This window comes from Amaranthus tricolor, chromosome 1, assembly GCF_026212465.1.
Source record: "Amaranthus tricolor cultivar Red isolate AtriRed21 chromosome 1, ASM2621246v1, whole genome shotgun sequence".
Classification (NCBI taxonomy): Eukaryota; Viridiplantae; Streptophyta; class Magnoliopsida; order Caryophyllales; family Amaranthaceae; genus Amaranthus; species Amaranthus tricolor.
Window position 1 is genome coordinate 10185729 of NC_080047.1, and position 15883 is coordinate 10201611.

General features: G+C 29.4%; 1 protein-coding gene across 5 annotated transcripts; it reads left to right on the forward strand.

Annotated features, from left to right (window-relative positions):
* The first annotated feature begins 947 nt into the window (after positions 1 to 947).
* Positions 948 to 9204, forward strand: LOC130825159 (uncharacterized). Of its 5 annotated transcripts, none has more exons than XM_057690251.1 (6): positions 948 to 1060; positions 1337 to 1413; positions 1509 to 1540; positions 7741 to 7982; positions 8610 to 8846; positions 8928 to 9204. In XM_057690251.1, exons 2-6 carry the CDS (start codon positions 1361 to 1363, stop codon positions 8934 to 8936), a joined length of 573 nt encoding a protein of 190 aa, XP_057546234.1. In that variant the 5' UTR covers positions 948 to 1060; positions 1337 to 1360; the 3' UTR covers positions 8937 to 9204. The 5 variants fall into 5 exon arrangements, with proteins under 5 accessions (XP_057546234.1, XP_057546228.1, XP_057546218.1 ...); XM_057690260.1 differs by lacking the exon at positions 948 to 1060 and adding an exon at positions 4826 to 4966; XM_057690268.1 differs by lacking the exon at positions 948 to 1060 and adding an exon at positions 4826 to 4888.
* The last annotated feature ends 6679 nt before the right edge of the window (positions 9205 to 15883 follow it).

Sequence of the window (15883 nt, forward strand, 5' to 3'; positions counted from 1 at the left end):
TTAATGCGAAGAAGAACAATGAAGAACAAAGTAACAATCAGATGAAGAAGACAACCTAGTTTGCAAAAATGGTGGGTTTTAGGAGGGCTTTTGGAGAATACAACGACAGTATGTATATTTGTGAAAATGAAACGTTGAAAGGCAGGTTTTAATTTTCTTAGAAGCCTTATTTGTTGCGGGCATTCAACAAACCACAACATAAAATTGCAAAAGCATCTTATTTACTGGGGGCCAACATAAAACCGTAGCATTTGATCAGTTTTCAATTTTTGAAAATACCTATTTGCTGCGGTTTTCTACGGAACTGCAGCATTTGTACTAATTTTTTTTTCGAAATTCTTTTTGCTATTTTATGCTGCGTTTAGTAAAAACCGCAGCAAGTCCCACGCAATAGATATGTTTTTTTTTCCGCTAGTGGATGTCATCATGGGAATCAGTTTGGGTATAAAACTTATTTGTATTTCAAAGTCACGCCACATATAAAGACCCCTCCTCAGAGGACGCTATATTAAGCATCAATATGACAGAGGGAAGACTTTAGTGTTAGATCTTCTTCATAATGATAGTGACTTTTTCATTACAGAATTTTGTTTGATTAAAATTGTTATGTATTTATCGATTGCTATTCTGCTTTAGATGTTGTATGACATTTTTATCAATAAATCATCACAAATTCTTGTGAGAGATGATCTTTTTGAGAGAGCATCTCTAATTGGACCGACCCAATATATATTTTTTAAAATATTGTAAGTAGACATTAATGATGATGTAAGTTGATATTTAAGAGTTTAAAGTAGGCATTAAGAAAATAGTAAGTAAGCATTAAAAATAATATAAATAGACATTAAAAATATAATAAGTAAACATTAATTTTTAATGGGTTAAGCTTAAAATACGTTTGTCAGGAAAGACTAGCTTATAAATTATTAGGTTCCTTTGTAAAAAAAAAAACCTTAAGAAAATATGATTAATAAATAATAACCCAACTTGGCTAACCGACTCCTCCAGGGCTTTTCACTTTTGTTTCTCGTCAAGTAAGATCGGCAACCGCTGCGAAAAGGTACTTCTATTTTAATCATTTTAGGGTTTTCCAGGTTATGCACCCCTGCGCCTTTGCATTTTAATTTTCATTTTCATCTATGTCTCGATTCGTCTCCTTTTTAGGGTTTCTTTCATTGTTGGAAATCATTAGGTACCTGTAAATTGATTTTGAATTCCTAAAATTATACAAATATATAAATTTCTTAATTTTTTTCATGCTTTTTATTGGAAAAAATCAAGTTCTTGTTCGACCAAATTTTCGTTTCTTTTTAGATGATTTTTTTTTTTCTGACAGCTTTTCTTAGGGTCGACTTAAGCAATGTTCAAGAATACATTCCAATCGGGGTTTCTATCCATTTTATATAGCCTTGGGTATGTGTTATTGCTTTGAATGTTTATAAATTTTCTCTTGGGGATGTAATTATTTAACTTTCTCGTTTTGATTTTATCGTATCTGTATCATACAGGAGCAAGCCTTTACAGATATGGGATAAAGAAGGTATATATTCTGCTTTTGAATGGTTTTTGTTATGTATATATGACTGCAATTTTGCAGTATCATTTCAGAATCTATGTTTTTTTTGATGCTCAATTGCTAATATATTGATTCTGTAGAAGATAATAGGACATTTGCTAATTCCTATTAATTAAAAGTATTATATAAAAATGTACAACACTTTATTTAAAAACTTTTGTTCTTTTCTGATAATCTTAATAAATTTAATAAATTTAATTACAAAGCTTGCTTTTATAGTAAATCTAAGCCTAAATTTAACATTCTAAAAATTCTCTTTACACATGTTAAATAAATGATGAAACTTAGTTTATAATTTACTTTTCTATTTCAAGTTTGTGAAATTTCCAATCCTCCTCTTAAAACTTGAAACGATTTTTAATTATTATTACTATGGCTTGCGATTCCGAGCATAGAATTTTCGAATAACTCAGCTTTTATGTGTTTTGTTAATATATCTGCCACTGGTTTTTCAGATTTACAAAATTGAATTCAATTTCCTTCATTTTAATAAGCTCTCTTATGTAGTGGTAAGAAATATCATTGTGCTTACTTCGACCTTGAAAACAGGAGTTTTTGCTAGTGTCATAGTTGGCTTGTTATCGCGTATTATAGTAGTTGGTAAGTTTTGATGATGATTAAGATCTTCTAACATTCTTCAAGATGCATGTGCAGCTGCAATGTATTCGACTTCTATAGTTGAAAGAACTATAACAAGTTGTTTCTTAGATGACCATGATGTATTTCCATTATTTAAATTGAAAACATATCTAGAGGTACTTTTACGTGCCTCGATATAACCTGTCCAATCACTATCGGTATATCCTACCAAATCATATTCCTTTGCAGGAGAATACAATATTTTATGATTTCGAGTACCATTTACGTAATGAATAATTCTTTTTGTTGCTTACAAATGTGATTGATGAGGCTTTTTCACGTAGTGACTAATCAATCTAACTCCATTAACAATGTCAGCTCTAGTAGAAGCCATTGCCTTATCAAACACACTTGCAAGCAGCAAAGAGGATTATTCGTTATGTGAATGGTACTTGAAATCATGGAATATTGTATTCTCCTACTAAGAAATACGACTTAATAGGATATACCGATAGCGATTGAGCAGGTGATGTCGAGACACGCAAAAGTACTTCTGGATATGTTTTCTATTTTAGAAATAAAATTATATCATGGTCATCTAAGAAACAACTTATTGTAGCTCTTTCAACTATAGAAGCCAAATACATTGCAGCTACACATGCATCTTGTCATGCAATATAGTTAAGAAGAATATTAAAAGATCTTAATCATCATCAAAACTTACCAACTATTATTAATTTGCGATAACAAGTCAGCTATAACACTAGCAAAAATTGTTTTCACGGTTGAAGTTAGTACATTGATATTCATTACCACTACATAAGAGAACTTATTAAAAAGAAGGAAATTGAAATTCAATTTTGTAAATCTGAAAAACAAGTGGCAGATATATTCACGAAACCTTTAAAAGTTGAGTTATTCGAAAATTTCAAGTCTATGCTTGGAATCGTAAGCCATAATAATGATAATTAAAAATTGTTTTAAGTTTGAGGAGGAATGTTGGAAAATTTTCAAACTTGAAATTGAAGAGTAATAAACCACGTTTCATCATTTATTTAATCTGTGTAAAGAGAATTTTTAGAATGTTAAATTTAGGCTTAGGTTTACTATAAAAGCAAGCCTTGTAATTAAATTTAAGATCATCAGAAAAGAATAAAAGTTTTTAAATAAGTGTGTTGCACATTTTTATATAATACTTTTATTTTTCTTTCTCCTCTTACTTTGTCTATGTCATAGTTATAGGAATTAGCAAATTTCCTATTATCTTCTACATGGGTGTATCAATCTAATAAAATCGGATGTTAATATTTCTATCTCAATATTTTAGCATGCTTTTAGTGCAATGTCATCATGAAAATTGCTTCTATGGTTGCTGAAGTGGTAAAATAAGTGATTATTTTTTGAAGGTTTTTTTTAATTGTTGTCTATAGTCTATACAATTATATTTAGTCGTCTTAGAACTATGGAACGGAATGCTAGTGCAGTTGATGTGTGTTCGTCAGACAATCTACTTGTGCTTTAAGCCTTTTCACTTTACTATTGCACTTTCCTATGTTCCTACACTATGGTCCTACAATTTGTCGAAAGAGTTTTGCTTGAAGGTGCGAGTGTTGCGTTACCTTCTTAATCCTGTCGAATAATCAAGAATCCTTTTTGTACTCCATATGGCACTTGGTTATTAGGTGTATGCGTAATTTATTTAGAATGGATGGGATTAGATTGTAAACTTGTAAGGGCTTTGTGAGACGTGTGACATCCTAGAAATTTACTTCTTAGGTGTCTTATTACCCTTTGTTAATCTAAAGATAAGGAATACATTCTAATATTCTATAACCCTTTATAGCAGAAAATATATGTCTTCGTATCTTCTATCCATTTGATATTATGTAGTCAACTCAGGTAGCACTTAGTGTTGGAGGACTGAAGGACTAATTATAGAGCTAAGAAGGAAATCTATATGGCATGATGACCATTAAGTATTGGATGTTAGACTCATGGCTACCCCATATATGCAATATCTATTCTTTACTTGAACATAGAAAGCAAAAGAGGAAGAGGTGAAATTCGCTCAATTTCTTACTCAAGTGTTTGCCCTAGCCTTTTGCTTCCACTGGGGTCAAGGCCAACCGTGAAAATAGTTTGTGGTCAACAGACTTCACACAATCACACTTTGTTGAGTGTTGACCCAAATAGTTATTTTTATTTTTGTAGTTGACAACCTACTAACTTCTTTGGAGATAATTTTCGAACAATGACAATGTATATCTTGCATGTAGGCATGTAGCTCTCTTATGTTCTAATATGTCTTCTTATATGTATCTATTACCAAGTGGACTTGTGTGTGTATGTTGCATCCATAACGTCATTTGAGTATTCACATATTTTACATTGAAGATATTAAAGGGATATGTTATTTTTTTGTTGGTGATATTGGTGAAAGAGAGAAGTAGAATTAACACTATGGGCCAACCTTTGAAGCTGTAGGGTATGAACCTTTTGTGTGTACATCTTGTTTGGGTGGGCTATACTTCACTTCACTCCACATTCGTGGATGTTTGTGATGTATATATTTTATGTTTTTGGTGTTGTGAGGTTATCAGATGATTGATAGGACCATAGGTGGCAACATGTCTAATGAATAAATTGTTTGGAATAATGGGTATTAAGCAGGCTTATGATCGAGGAAGTACTTTTAAAGATGAGCATGCCAAACAATCCCGAAGTCTTGTTCTTGTAAGCCAATATTTCAGTTTCAATGGTTGTCGACATGGATTATTCTCTATTCATTTCGATTTTCTACCATCTCAATTTGTAAGTATAGATCTTTTGTATCTTTTCCACTTATGTCTACCAAGCCATTTTCAGTCTTTCTCGCTCTTATTAAGTCTCTTGAGCTTTAACTTTCTATCCTTCTTATCAGTTTGCTAACACCCGTCTTTGCATATGTCCAAACAAACTTAAATGATTCTCTTTCGTTGTTTCCTTTATATTTGCTATTCCTAAACTCTTTCTTTTATCTTCATTTCGAACTTTATCCTTTAAAGTATGTCCACTCATCCATCAAAGCATTCGCATTTTGGTACTCTCATCTTTCTTCCATGATTCTTTCTGTAAGTCAAACATTCTAATACATATAGTAGTGTCGGTTTAATGGTCGCTTAATAAAACTTGTCCTTTAACTTTAAGGGTACACCTCGACTACATAATATTTCAGTAGTTGCTCTTCATTTTTGCCACTCACTTAATTCTATGGGTCACATCTTGTTGGATATCTCCAATACTTTGAAATATAGACCCTAGGTATATGAAGCATCCACTTGAAGCGATTTCTTTCACTTCTAGCTTTATAATACCTCTTGTTATCTTTTTTGTGCTAATGCTAATATTAAATGTCTTGCTTTGACTTAATTTGAAACCTTGTGTCTCCAATTCTTGTCTTTATCGTTTTAACTTAGCATTTATTACCCTCTCTATGGTTTCATCTACCAATACAATGTCATCGAAAAACATGCACCAAGGCACGTCTTATCTAGGACCGCTGCGAAAAGAAAGGGGCTTGAGCCGAGTCATGTACCTTATCGCATGCTCTTTTCAAGTCGATAAAAACCATATGCAAATCTATTTTTAGCCCTATAGTATTTAATCAATTGTCTCACCAGATGAATTGCTTCCATTGTAGATCTCCCTTGTATAATTCCAAATTAGGTTTTTAATATGAATGTACATCTCCTCATACATATCCCTATCGCCATAGTAAGGCTCTTGGACAATTTCTTTGTTCTTGTTAATAAGCGCTGGAGTACTTCTCCAGTCATTGGAATCTTAGTTATCCTCCAAATCTTTGTTGACTTAAGGTATACCATTTGGCTCAACCTCTTTCTTTGGTTTTATTTTCTTTAAAGTCCCATCGACCTCCGTGCTTTATATTTTCGCATAAATTTACTATTTTCATCAAAGGGAGTGAATGTTATGTTTTCTACAACGTTTTCTTGTCACCATTAAATAGTTCATCAAAGCACTCCATCGATTCTTGATGCTCTCGTCCCAAACTAGAATGTTCTTATTCTTATCGTTAATACACTTTACTACTCTTCCACGGGATTATATGTATTAAATATACTTAATAAGCACAAGTATTGGCCTTTCTATTTGATTTTTACATTTGATTTACTTGATTTGAGGATTATACCATCAGAAAAGGGAGGTTATGGAAGTTTAAGGTGTGTTATAATCATGGTGTACTCAAGCTTCTTAGTGTAAAGTGAAGGGATTGCTCGTAAGTTCATGGTGTGCTGCGTTTAGAATGGAAGTTAGGAAAGGGTGGCGAAGAGCCCTAGGTTAGGCGGGGAAGTGTTGGTGGTTATTAGATATAAATCTGAAGATACCTTCCGAAGGGACGAAGCGAAAGAAATAAAAAAAAAATGTAGGTAGTTTTGGTATTTCCAACCTGAGGTTTGTATGTACTATATATATATATATATATATAAAGAATTTCAAGTGAGAACCATTCTTATATGAGAACTGTGAGAGCTAATCTATCTGACAAAAAGTGTTATTTTTCTATTAAAAAGATGTTATGTTTAGGCAAAAAGTGTTACTTGTTTAAAAAAAAGATGATGCTTTTCCTAAAAAAAGTATCACTTTTAGAAAAAGATTCTGCACAAACCTCACAAATATGTGTTACTTCTTACATAAAAAGTATTACTTTTCAGAAAAAAACGTGTTACTCTGTATTATTTTTTTTGAAATTTTTTTAAAGGTAATACTTTTTTGCTAGAAAGTAGTTACTTTTTCTTAAAATAAAAGTAAAATTTTTTTGCCCAAAAATAACACGTTTTTTGTAAAAAGTAACATGTCTTTATCAGGTAGATAAGTTCTCACGGTTCTCATATAAGCTTGGTTCTCACCAAAACTTGACCATATATATATATATATATATATATATATATATATATATATATATATATATATATTAAAAAAGCATAAGTTTTGGGATTTATCTCAAGGCCCAAGGGTGCTGTTAATCGTAATGTTTAGTTTGATGCTTGATGTTTCTACTTATATTGTCAGCCATTGTGTTTTGCTGCTTTATGATGGTCCCTTTTTTATAATAAGTTCATTTGGCTGAAGGATATTTATGAGGAAAAAGGGAGAGGGAGAGTGAAGACCAAATATTTATTTTGGATATTGGATTAGTGACAAGGGAAATCCAATTCTTTTCACTTTTAATGGACCAAATCCATCTATAGTCGAACAAGGAAGGGAAATGCAGTTCTTTTCACTTTTAATGGACCAAATCCATCTATAGTCGAAGAATTTGGAGGGAAAATGCAACCTCAATTCTCACAGCCTTCCCTTGTCCTCTCCTTCTCGCCTTTTCAAGTGTTCTGGGTGTAGCATTCCAGTTTTCTGAAGGCTGTCAAGAATTATATTTTGCTTACCTTACATAGCAATGTTTTGTTCTTTATGTTCTCTTGCCTTCCCATTTAGAAGTGGACATCTAGGAGTATTTTACTTGAGTGCAAGTCTTAGACTACAGCCATGTCAGAAAGAAGTTGTGACTTTTGCAATGTGACTAATTGCAGTTTCCAATGGCCATGTCAAGCGTCTGATGGATGAGGATATTCAGTCAAATGCCCTTGAGATTGTTGGTTCCAACATCCAATCGACATATATCACATGCCCTGCAGATCCAGCTGCAACGCTTGGTATAAAGCTTCCATTTTTGGTTTTGATTGTGAAGAATCTAAAGAAGTACTTCACCTTTGAAATTCAAATCTTGGATGATAAGAACGTGAGGCGTCGGTTTCGTGCTTCTAATTATCAAGTCTGTAAGTCTATCAAAATGTAGCATTGTCTTATCTGCTGTTTTTGATCAATAAAGCTTTGCACTTGCAATTTTTCATCTTGTTGAGAATTAAATTCTCCATTTTAGTTTTTCTTCTTGAGTGATTTCTTTGGAAATAATATATGATCTGCAGACCAGTAATTTTGCATACCCATTAAAAACAGAATTGAAAATTTTTCTCAAGGCATAGTTTCTCCAAAAGAAATGCGCCTTTTGAACACATGAAAATTATTTAAAATGGGACTCTTCCTTTTCTTTTTTCTTTTTTTTTTTACTATTTTTTCTTATTTATGCTCAGTTGCTTTGCATTATAACCTATGGCAGCAATTGTTTTAGAGGCTTTGGTGTGATGTTGATCAATGGAGCTATACAGGAAATTTAAAAGAATTTGTCCGCTTTATTTTAACATTACGTTTTAGGAATTGCCACTTAGCCCTGAAGATAGCTTTTTTAGTTCTTGTGATGCTGTATATTGAAATATTGATCATTGAAAAGTTAATTAGTTTAGGCAGTTGTGACGCATTGTTTGTGTTTCTTATTTCTCTCTGGTATCGCACTACTATAAGAGGAAGGGACAGTTAATAACTATATGTCCATGTATTTTAGACAATGACTCGAGTGAAGCCATACATATGTACAATGCCTCTGAAGATGGATGAAGGATGGAATCAAATTCAGTTGAATCTTGCTGATTTTACCAAACGAGCATATGGAACCAATTATGTAGAGACATTACGAGTTCAAGTTCATGCAAACTGTCGTCTGAGACGGATTTATTTCTCAGACCGCCTGTATTCGGAGGAAGAACTACCTTCTGAATTTAAGTTGTATCTCCCTATGCAGGCAAGTTGATTTAGTATTTTCCATAATTGTATTTTCACGACTTTCCTGGCATTATGAACTAAATATTCTTGAGATTTGCAGAAACTATAGTTCAAATGGCGGAGTCGAAGCCCTGTGATTGAGACCGGACCTCTTTGGATGTTTGTAGGTTACAAAATTCGACATTACTTTAGGCTGTTTATCAATGTTTAGTTCATATGTTAAAGTTTGAATAGCTTCTACTTGGGTAATAGAGAAAATCTACAAGACTACAAATATACTTTGTGCTGTATCTGATTGAGAGCAACGAAATTTAGTTACTGTTTAGGATTCACACTATATTTTTCTTTTGGAATGGAGTCAAAATATTTTTTTCTTTTGATTTTGGGATAAGCACATCTTTTTGGACCAACCCCAATGGGGATCTTAATGATCACCAAAATATATTTTGGGATGAAAATTTATTAAACCAAGCATATCCCAATGGTGATAAAAAAAAACCATGAAGCATCTTGAAAATTTGAAACAATTAAGTAATTTTAACAAAAGAAATAAAAAAATGAGTTTTAGGTAAAACTTAATTTCAAAAATAAGCGTCTTCATGTTCGAGCCTAAGGTTAGATATGTCAGCAATTACTAATAGTGAACAAAAAAAATTGGTCAAAATTATTTGTTCGCAGTTATTAACTGCGAACAAAAGAGAGACAATGTCATACATTGGATGGTACGAAAAAAATTGGAAAACATGTTAGTAGTTGCGAACAAAACAATTTAACGTTTTGACATTGTTTCCATTTTGTTCGTAGTTAATAACTACGAACAAATAATTTTGACTTTTTTTTGACCTATTTTTTTGTTCGCTCCTAACCTGAGGTTTATATATGGAAACACTTATTATTGAAATTAAGTTTACCTGAAGCTTAATTTTTTATTTTTTTTTGTTAAAATTATGTATTTGTTTCAAATTTTCAAGCATCTTATGGTTTTTTTCATGACCATGGGGTGGGCAAGGGTTTAACTTATTTGCAATACTTTCAAACTTATTCTTGAATTACTTAATTAATACTCCTAATAATTTATATTAAAATTTGTAATTTTTCCACTCAATAGATAGATACTTCTATTGTAATTTTTTATAAAAATTAGAATAATGGTGATTTTTTTTACTATCGACAGGAAAGTAATTTTTTCCATGATGTGGTAAAAAATAATTAAGACTATTATTGTGCTCAAATGGTCAAAAAAATCACCGAATTTTGCTTTTAGTGATTCTTTTGACCACTTCATGGTTAAAGAAAAACCATTAGTATCTCATTGATTTAAAAATCACCATTTAATTTAGAAATAAACTTAAAAAGTTTCATCATGACAGAAACAATGCCATGATTTCTATGATCGCCATTGGGATGCTTCATATTAAAAATTTCCATCCTAAATTTTGTTTTGGTGATAAAAAAGTCACTGTTGGGGTTGGATTTATAGGGAAGAGGGGAAATTTATCATTTTTATAAATGGTGAGAATATTATTTTTTCATACGAGTAGAAAAAGAAAACATCTTTACTTACAACGTCGACTTATATATTACAACTATTTCTTTTCTCTTAATAAGTAAAAACACAAAATTTCTTAAGTACAAATTTTCAAATAAGAAGCTTTCATAATGAGAGTATTTTTATTAGGCTAAGTCAATATACACTTAATGTTTTAAAGTAATTATTTATAACATTAAAGTGACTATCTACAGTTTTAATGTAATACCTTATGATATTAGAGTGATCACGTATAACCTTAAAGTGATTATAATCATAAAATGATCTACTAAGGACACGTTTCATAATGAGACAATCTCATACAAGACTTGCTGAAAGTAAGTTCACAATTTTTTATTTGTCGTTCATTAAAGATTATTGATTACAAGCCTGCTTTCTGTATTATTTAAGAATTACTCAACACTCATTTCAAATTTGAATTTTTGTGTTTGATTATAGAGTAGACTGAAAAAAGAAGATAAGGTGAAATTTTTATTTAAAAAAAGACAATATTTTTAACTGAGACAAGATCCATTTCCAAATTTATTTTTTTAATTAAGATATAATATGCTACCCATTTAAAACTCAGTCCTGTTTACTTTGATTAAACTTGTGAGTTCTGACCTATAGTTGACGACTATCAAAGTTCAACAATATCTTGTCACATGTTAATGAATGTAATGCTTTTTTTATTCTTACTATAGTTATTATATATATATATATATATATATATATATATATATATATATATATATATATATATATATATATATATTCTACTTTAAGTTTTTCCACTTTAAAAGAGAGAAATTTAATTTTGATTTTTGAAGTATATATTGAAGATAAAATATATTCATATGAGATCTTGTTGGATTCGTTTTGATGCAAAGTTTTTTAATATACTCCCTCCGATTTCATTTTTTCTCAAATAGAATTTACGAATTTTAGTGTCAAACTTTGACTATGATTTCTCATCCATCTATAAGAAAAAACGTATTCATGTGAAATCTTGTTGATTCGTCTTAATATATACTTTCTAAATATCAACTTTTTAGAATTTTTAAAAACTCACAATTGAAATTATTTGATTTTTAAGTTTGCATTGAGATCTACAAAAAAGTGAATGGGAATAACATTTGAAAACAGAGGGAGTATAACTTTTACAATGTATTATGATGCGTATTTAAAGATTTTAAGGCTCAAAATTTACTTTAAAAAGTGTGCAAAAAATGAAGTGGATAGACAAAAAAAAGGTGGGAGTATATATATATATATATATATATATATATATATATATATATATATATATATATATATATATAATCATTATTACTCATACTGTGTATAATATCTTTTGATATATTGTTAATGCTCAATTTAGTTTTAACACTTGAGTTTTGAAGGATTAATTTTTAATGTAAATATGACACGTGTTGATAAAAGTATTACTTTTAGTAAATTGTATTGTATGTATTCTATATTAATATAGAAGCTCGTCATATTATATATATATATATATATATATATATATATATATATATATATATATATATATATATATATATATAATCATTTTTAGTTGAATATTTATTGTACTCAATAATACTGTGTATAATATCTTTTGATATATTGTTAATGCTCAATTTAGTTTTAACAATTTTCAATGTTAAATATGACACGTGTTAATAAAAGTATTACTTTTAGTAAATTGTATTGTATGTATTGTATATTAATATAGAAGCTCGTCATATATTTTAATATACTCTATCGTTAAAAAAATTTTACCTTAAATATGATCAGTTTTTGCTTTTATATATATATATATATATATATATATATATATATATATATATATATATATATATAATTTTAAAAAACTACTTAATATACAAGTTTTTTTTAAAAAAAAACAAAAAACTAACAGTTAATGCTTTTCGTATAATATTGACGGTTAACATATTTGTAAAACGGATATTTCATGATATTCCACTGAGTTTCTTCGAAATTCACCATATACTACACAAAATGTTTTAATTCACCATATACCATTGAGTTTTCGTCCGTTAGCATAGAATACCATTAATGGCAACTGCCGTTAGTGTGCCGTTTGTGGTAAATTATTAATTCACCATATACCATTAATTTTATTTTTTTTGCGTCAAATACCATTTTTTGCGTCAAATCTGACGATAGTTGCCATTAATGGTAAATGACGCAAAAAATGGTATTTGACGCAAAAAAATAAAATTAATGGTATATGGTGAATTAATAATTTACCACAAACGGCACACTAACGGCAGTTGCCATTAATGGTATTCTGTGCTAACGGACGAAAACTCAATGGTATATGGTGAATTAAAACATTTTGTGTGGTATATGGTGAATTTCGAAGAAACTCAGTGGTATATCATGAAATATCCGTTTGTAAAATTTGACTCGGGGCTCGAATTTTCAAAAGTCTGCCCGCCATTGCGGACCTAGCTTTTTTGCCGTTACCCACCCTCTTTATTAGCTGGCAGAACCTGTAGATAAATTAACATGACCGATATAAAAAATTTTAAATATAAACTTAAAAATAATACAACGCAATGTCAAAAATCTACAAAATATTCTCAAAAGACAACTTGATGGTGTAGGATGGATACATAATAAAGCAGTGAATAAAAAACTATAAATGTTCAAAATTGTTGGACTATCAAAGTAAATAAACTATGGATTTAGAGTTTAGGCACTTGGAGTATTATCTTCTCATTAAAAAAAAGAAATTAGAAATATTGTTTATTTATTAAATAAGTGGACAGACTGATTTATTTACGGGTATTATTTTTGTGCCGCTAACCGCCTGTAATATAACTAGCGGATGGTTATTTACCGTCTAAATACTAAAATTCTTTTAAAATTGTTGTTTAAGTCCGTCCATTTTTCAAGCAGAATGAGTCGAGCCTAACGGATAGGTCATCTATTAACAGCTCTAATTAACAAATTTATTGATAAACTTTTCGGCCAATAGCTTTGTGAGTTTTAGAAGGTTAAGTTTTATGAGTGAGCTTATACAAAATTCATGAATGCATAACGAGTTGATTACGTACCAAGAAAAAATGTGTTTATAATAATTTGACCTATGCAAACCAGGTTTATTTAATAAAAATCTATTAGTCTTTCTGTTCCTTATAAAAGTTCTCATTTATCACTTTAAGATGTTATATTTGTTATTTCTAGAAAAATCTTTCTATTTATATCATAAATTTTAAACAAAAATAACCTTGTTTATCATTTTTAATATTTTAATAATATTTATGGTCCGCACACATCTTCCACTAACTTCATTTTAACACTTTTATATTTCATATGGTCCCTACAGGTTTTCCACTAATTTTATAAAAACAAATTTATTAGCTGAGGTCCCTATATTCTTTCCACTATTTTTTTTTAATATTTTTAAATATTTATGGTCCACACTTTTCTTCCATCAAAATTTATTAGCTAAGGTCCCTATAACAAAATTATTAGTTGAGGTCCCTATTAAAAAAAATTTTATTAGCTGAGGTCACTATAAAAAAATTCTATTTTTCTTAATTCGCATGAACATTCATCATGGGAAATTCATTAAGAAATGAAGGGAGTATAATTTAGTGAGCCTATATTAACAATGAACACTCTGATCTTAGGATTGGACCCAAAGACACTTATTTTTAAAATAGGAACGAACCTATATAATTAGCTCATTTCTCTAATTGATCACTTTAAAATTGTACGTAATTACTTTTTTCTCCAAGACTATAAAAAAAAGCTATTAATTTAAAACTGTAAGTGATTTAAAACAATATATATACATTGGGTCAAGACTGTCTCATTTGAAACTTTTTAAAATTTAATTTGGGCCCAGCTTTGTTTTTAATTTTTTAATAAATTATTCGTTTAAATTTTCACGAAGATAGTGTCAAAAGTTTGGGCTGGACTTTGGGCCTTTATCCAAGACTGAATGGATCAACTTATTCCCTGTAAAAATGGGACAGACTTTGTAAAGTCTCATTTTAATTGGAGCAGTGCATTCCTTTACTTAGAATTTGTGAATTTAAAATCTAACTTGGATTCTTACATCCTTTAATTTTAATCTTTTCTTTTCTCAACTTATTCTGTACAAAACAAAAGTAATTAATTTGATCTACCAAACTTTTAAAAGTAAGAATCATTGGAATTGTACACCCAATAACACTATATAGTGTATACATAATACATACTTTTTATAAACTGAAATACATGTTACATTACGGTTATTGGACGTTCAAATTTATTTGATATATCGCGGTTAATTTGTAAGAAAAAATATAATCAAGTGGAGTCTTTATTCAATTTTTTAATCGCATACTTTCATAATATTAGTTTTTTATAATTTATAGATGTGCATAGTTCAATATATAAATAATTAAAGTAACACATTAAATTATGTGAAAAGTCAAATATAACAAGTATATAATGAAACAGAGAAAGTATATATGTAGTAGCATACACAAATACCCATACATTTTAGACTCTTAATCAATAGAGATCTTCCACTATTTTCGTAATTCATGGCCTATAAAAAATAATGTAAATTGAATGAGACAGAAGAAATACCTCTTAAATTCTTATATGGAAGTTTATTTGGCATATTAAGTTGGGTAAAGACGGAGTAAAAATTGATAAATTTTTAAAAGATTTTTGGGTAATTTTAAAAATTATAATGACAATTTTATATCTTTAGTATATACTGTATAATTTATAATTAAGACTTTCAATAAATTAAAATCCTGTGCCACCAAACAAGTTAAATACAAGTCGCAACTTCCATGGAAGCCAGTGCAAGTTAAGTTTAATGAATTTGGAAGTATATTTCCCTTTTCTTTCAATTATTAAAGTTGTGGTACGTCTACTAACTTTTAGTGGGACATAATTTTCCTCTTGTCAATTTATGGATAATGACATCCATTTGCTCGTACTGATATAAAGACAAAGTAAGAAACTAATAAGCCATAAACTAATATAAATAAACTAATTATGACGAAAAATTACTTATAATAATTCGATTTTTTTCTAATTTTTTTATAATAATTCTAATTATTGATTAACTATAAATAATCTCAAGTATTTGTATCCATCAATCATGTAGAATCTATTTTTAATTAAGAACAATTAAAGATGTTAAGGGTTAAAATATTATCTCAACAAGTGTGAAAAACTAAATGAGACTAATAAGTTGAATAGGAGGTAATATATTTTCCTGCATTATTGCTATCATGCTATCCTTGCTATCATGCTATCCTTATGAGTTATGACGGATTATCCATGTCATATTTTAACTTTTTTTTTATCCAGAAGATCTTAGTAAATAACATTTATTTATAAGGTTAACAGATCACTAGTTCTTATGTGGTAAGATTTGATAGGGTGAGAGTTTTATTGTTTTAATTTATTTTTTTTATTCTGTTTATTTTATTATTATTATTATTATTATTATTATTATTTTCTTTTTATAATGATTTAAATCA

Excerpts from the sequence above, each read along its gene's own strand:
- LOC130825159 (XM_057690251.1), top strand. The coding sequence starts at position 1,361 with ATGTTCAAGAATACATTCCAATCGGGGTTTCTATCCATTTTATATAGC. Across the intron at positions 1,414-1,508 it reads TCCATTTTATATAGCCTTGG|GAGCAAGCCTTTACAGATAT; the intron begins GTATGTGTTATT and ends TGTATCATACAG. Across the intron at positions 7,983-8,609 it reads TTCGTGCTTCTAATTATCAA|ACAATGACTCGAGTGAAGCC; the intron begins GTCTGTAAGTCT and ends CATGTATTTTAG.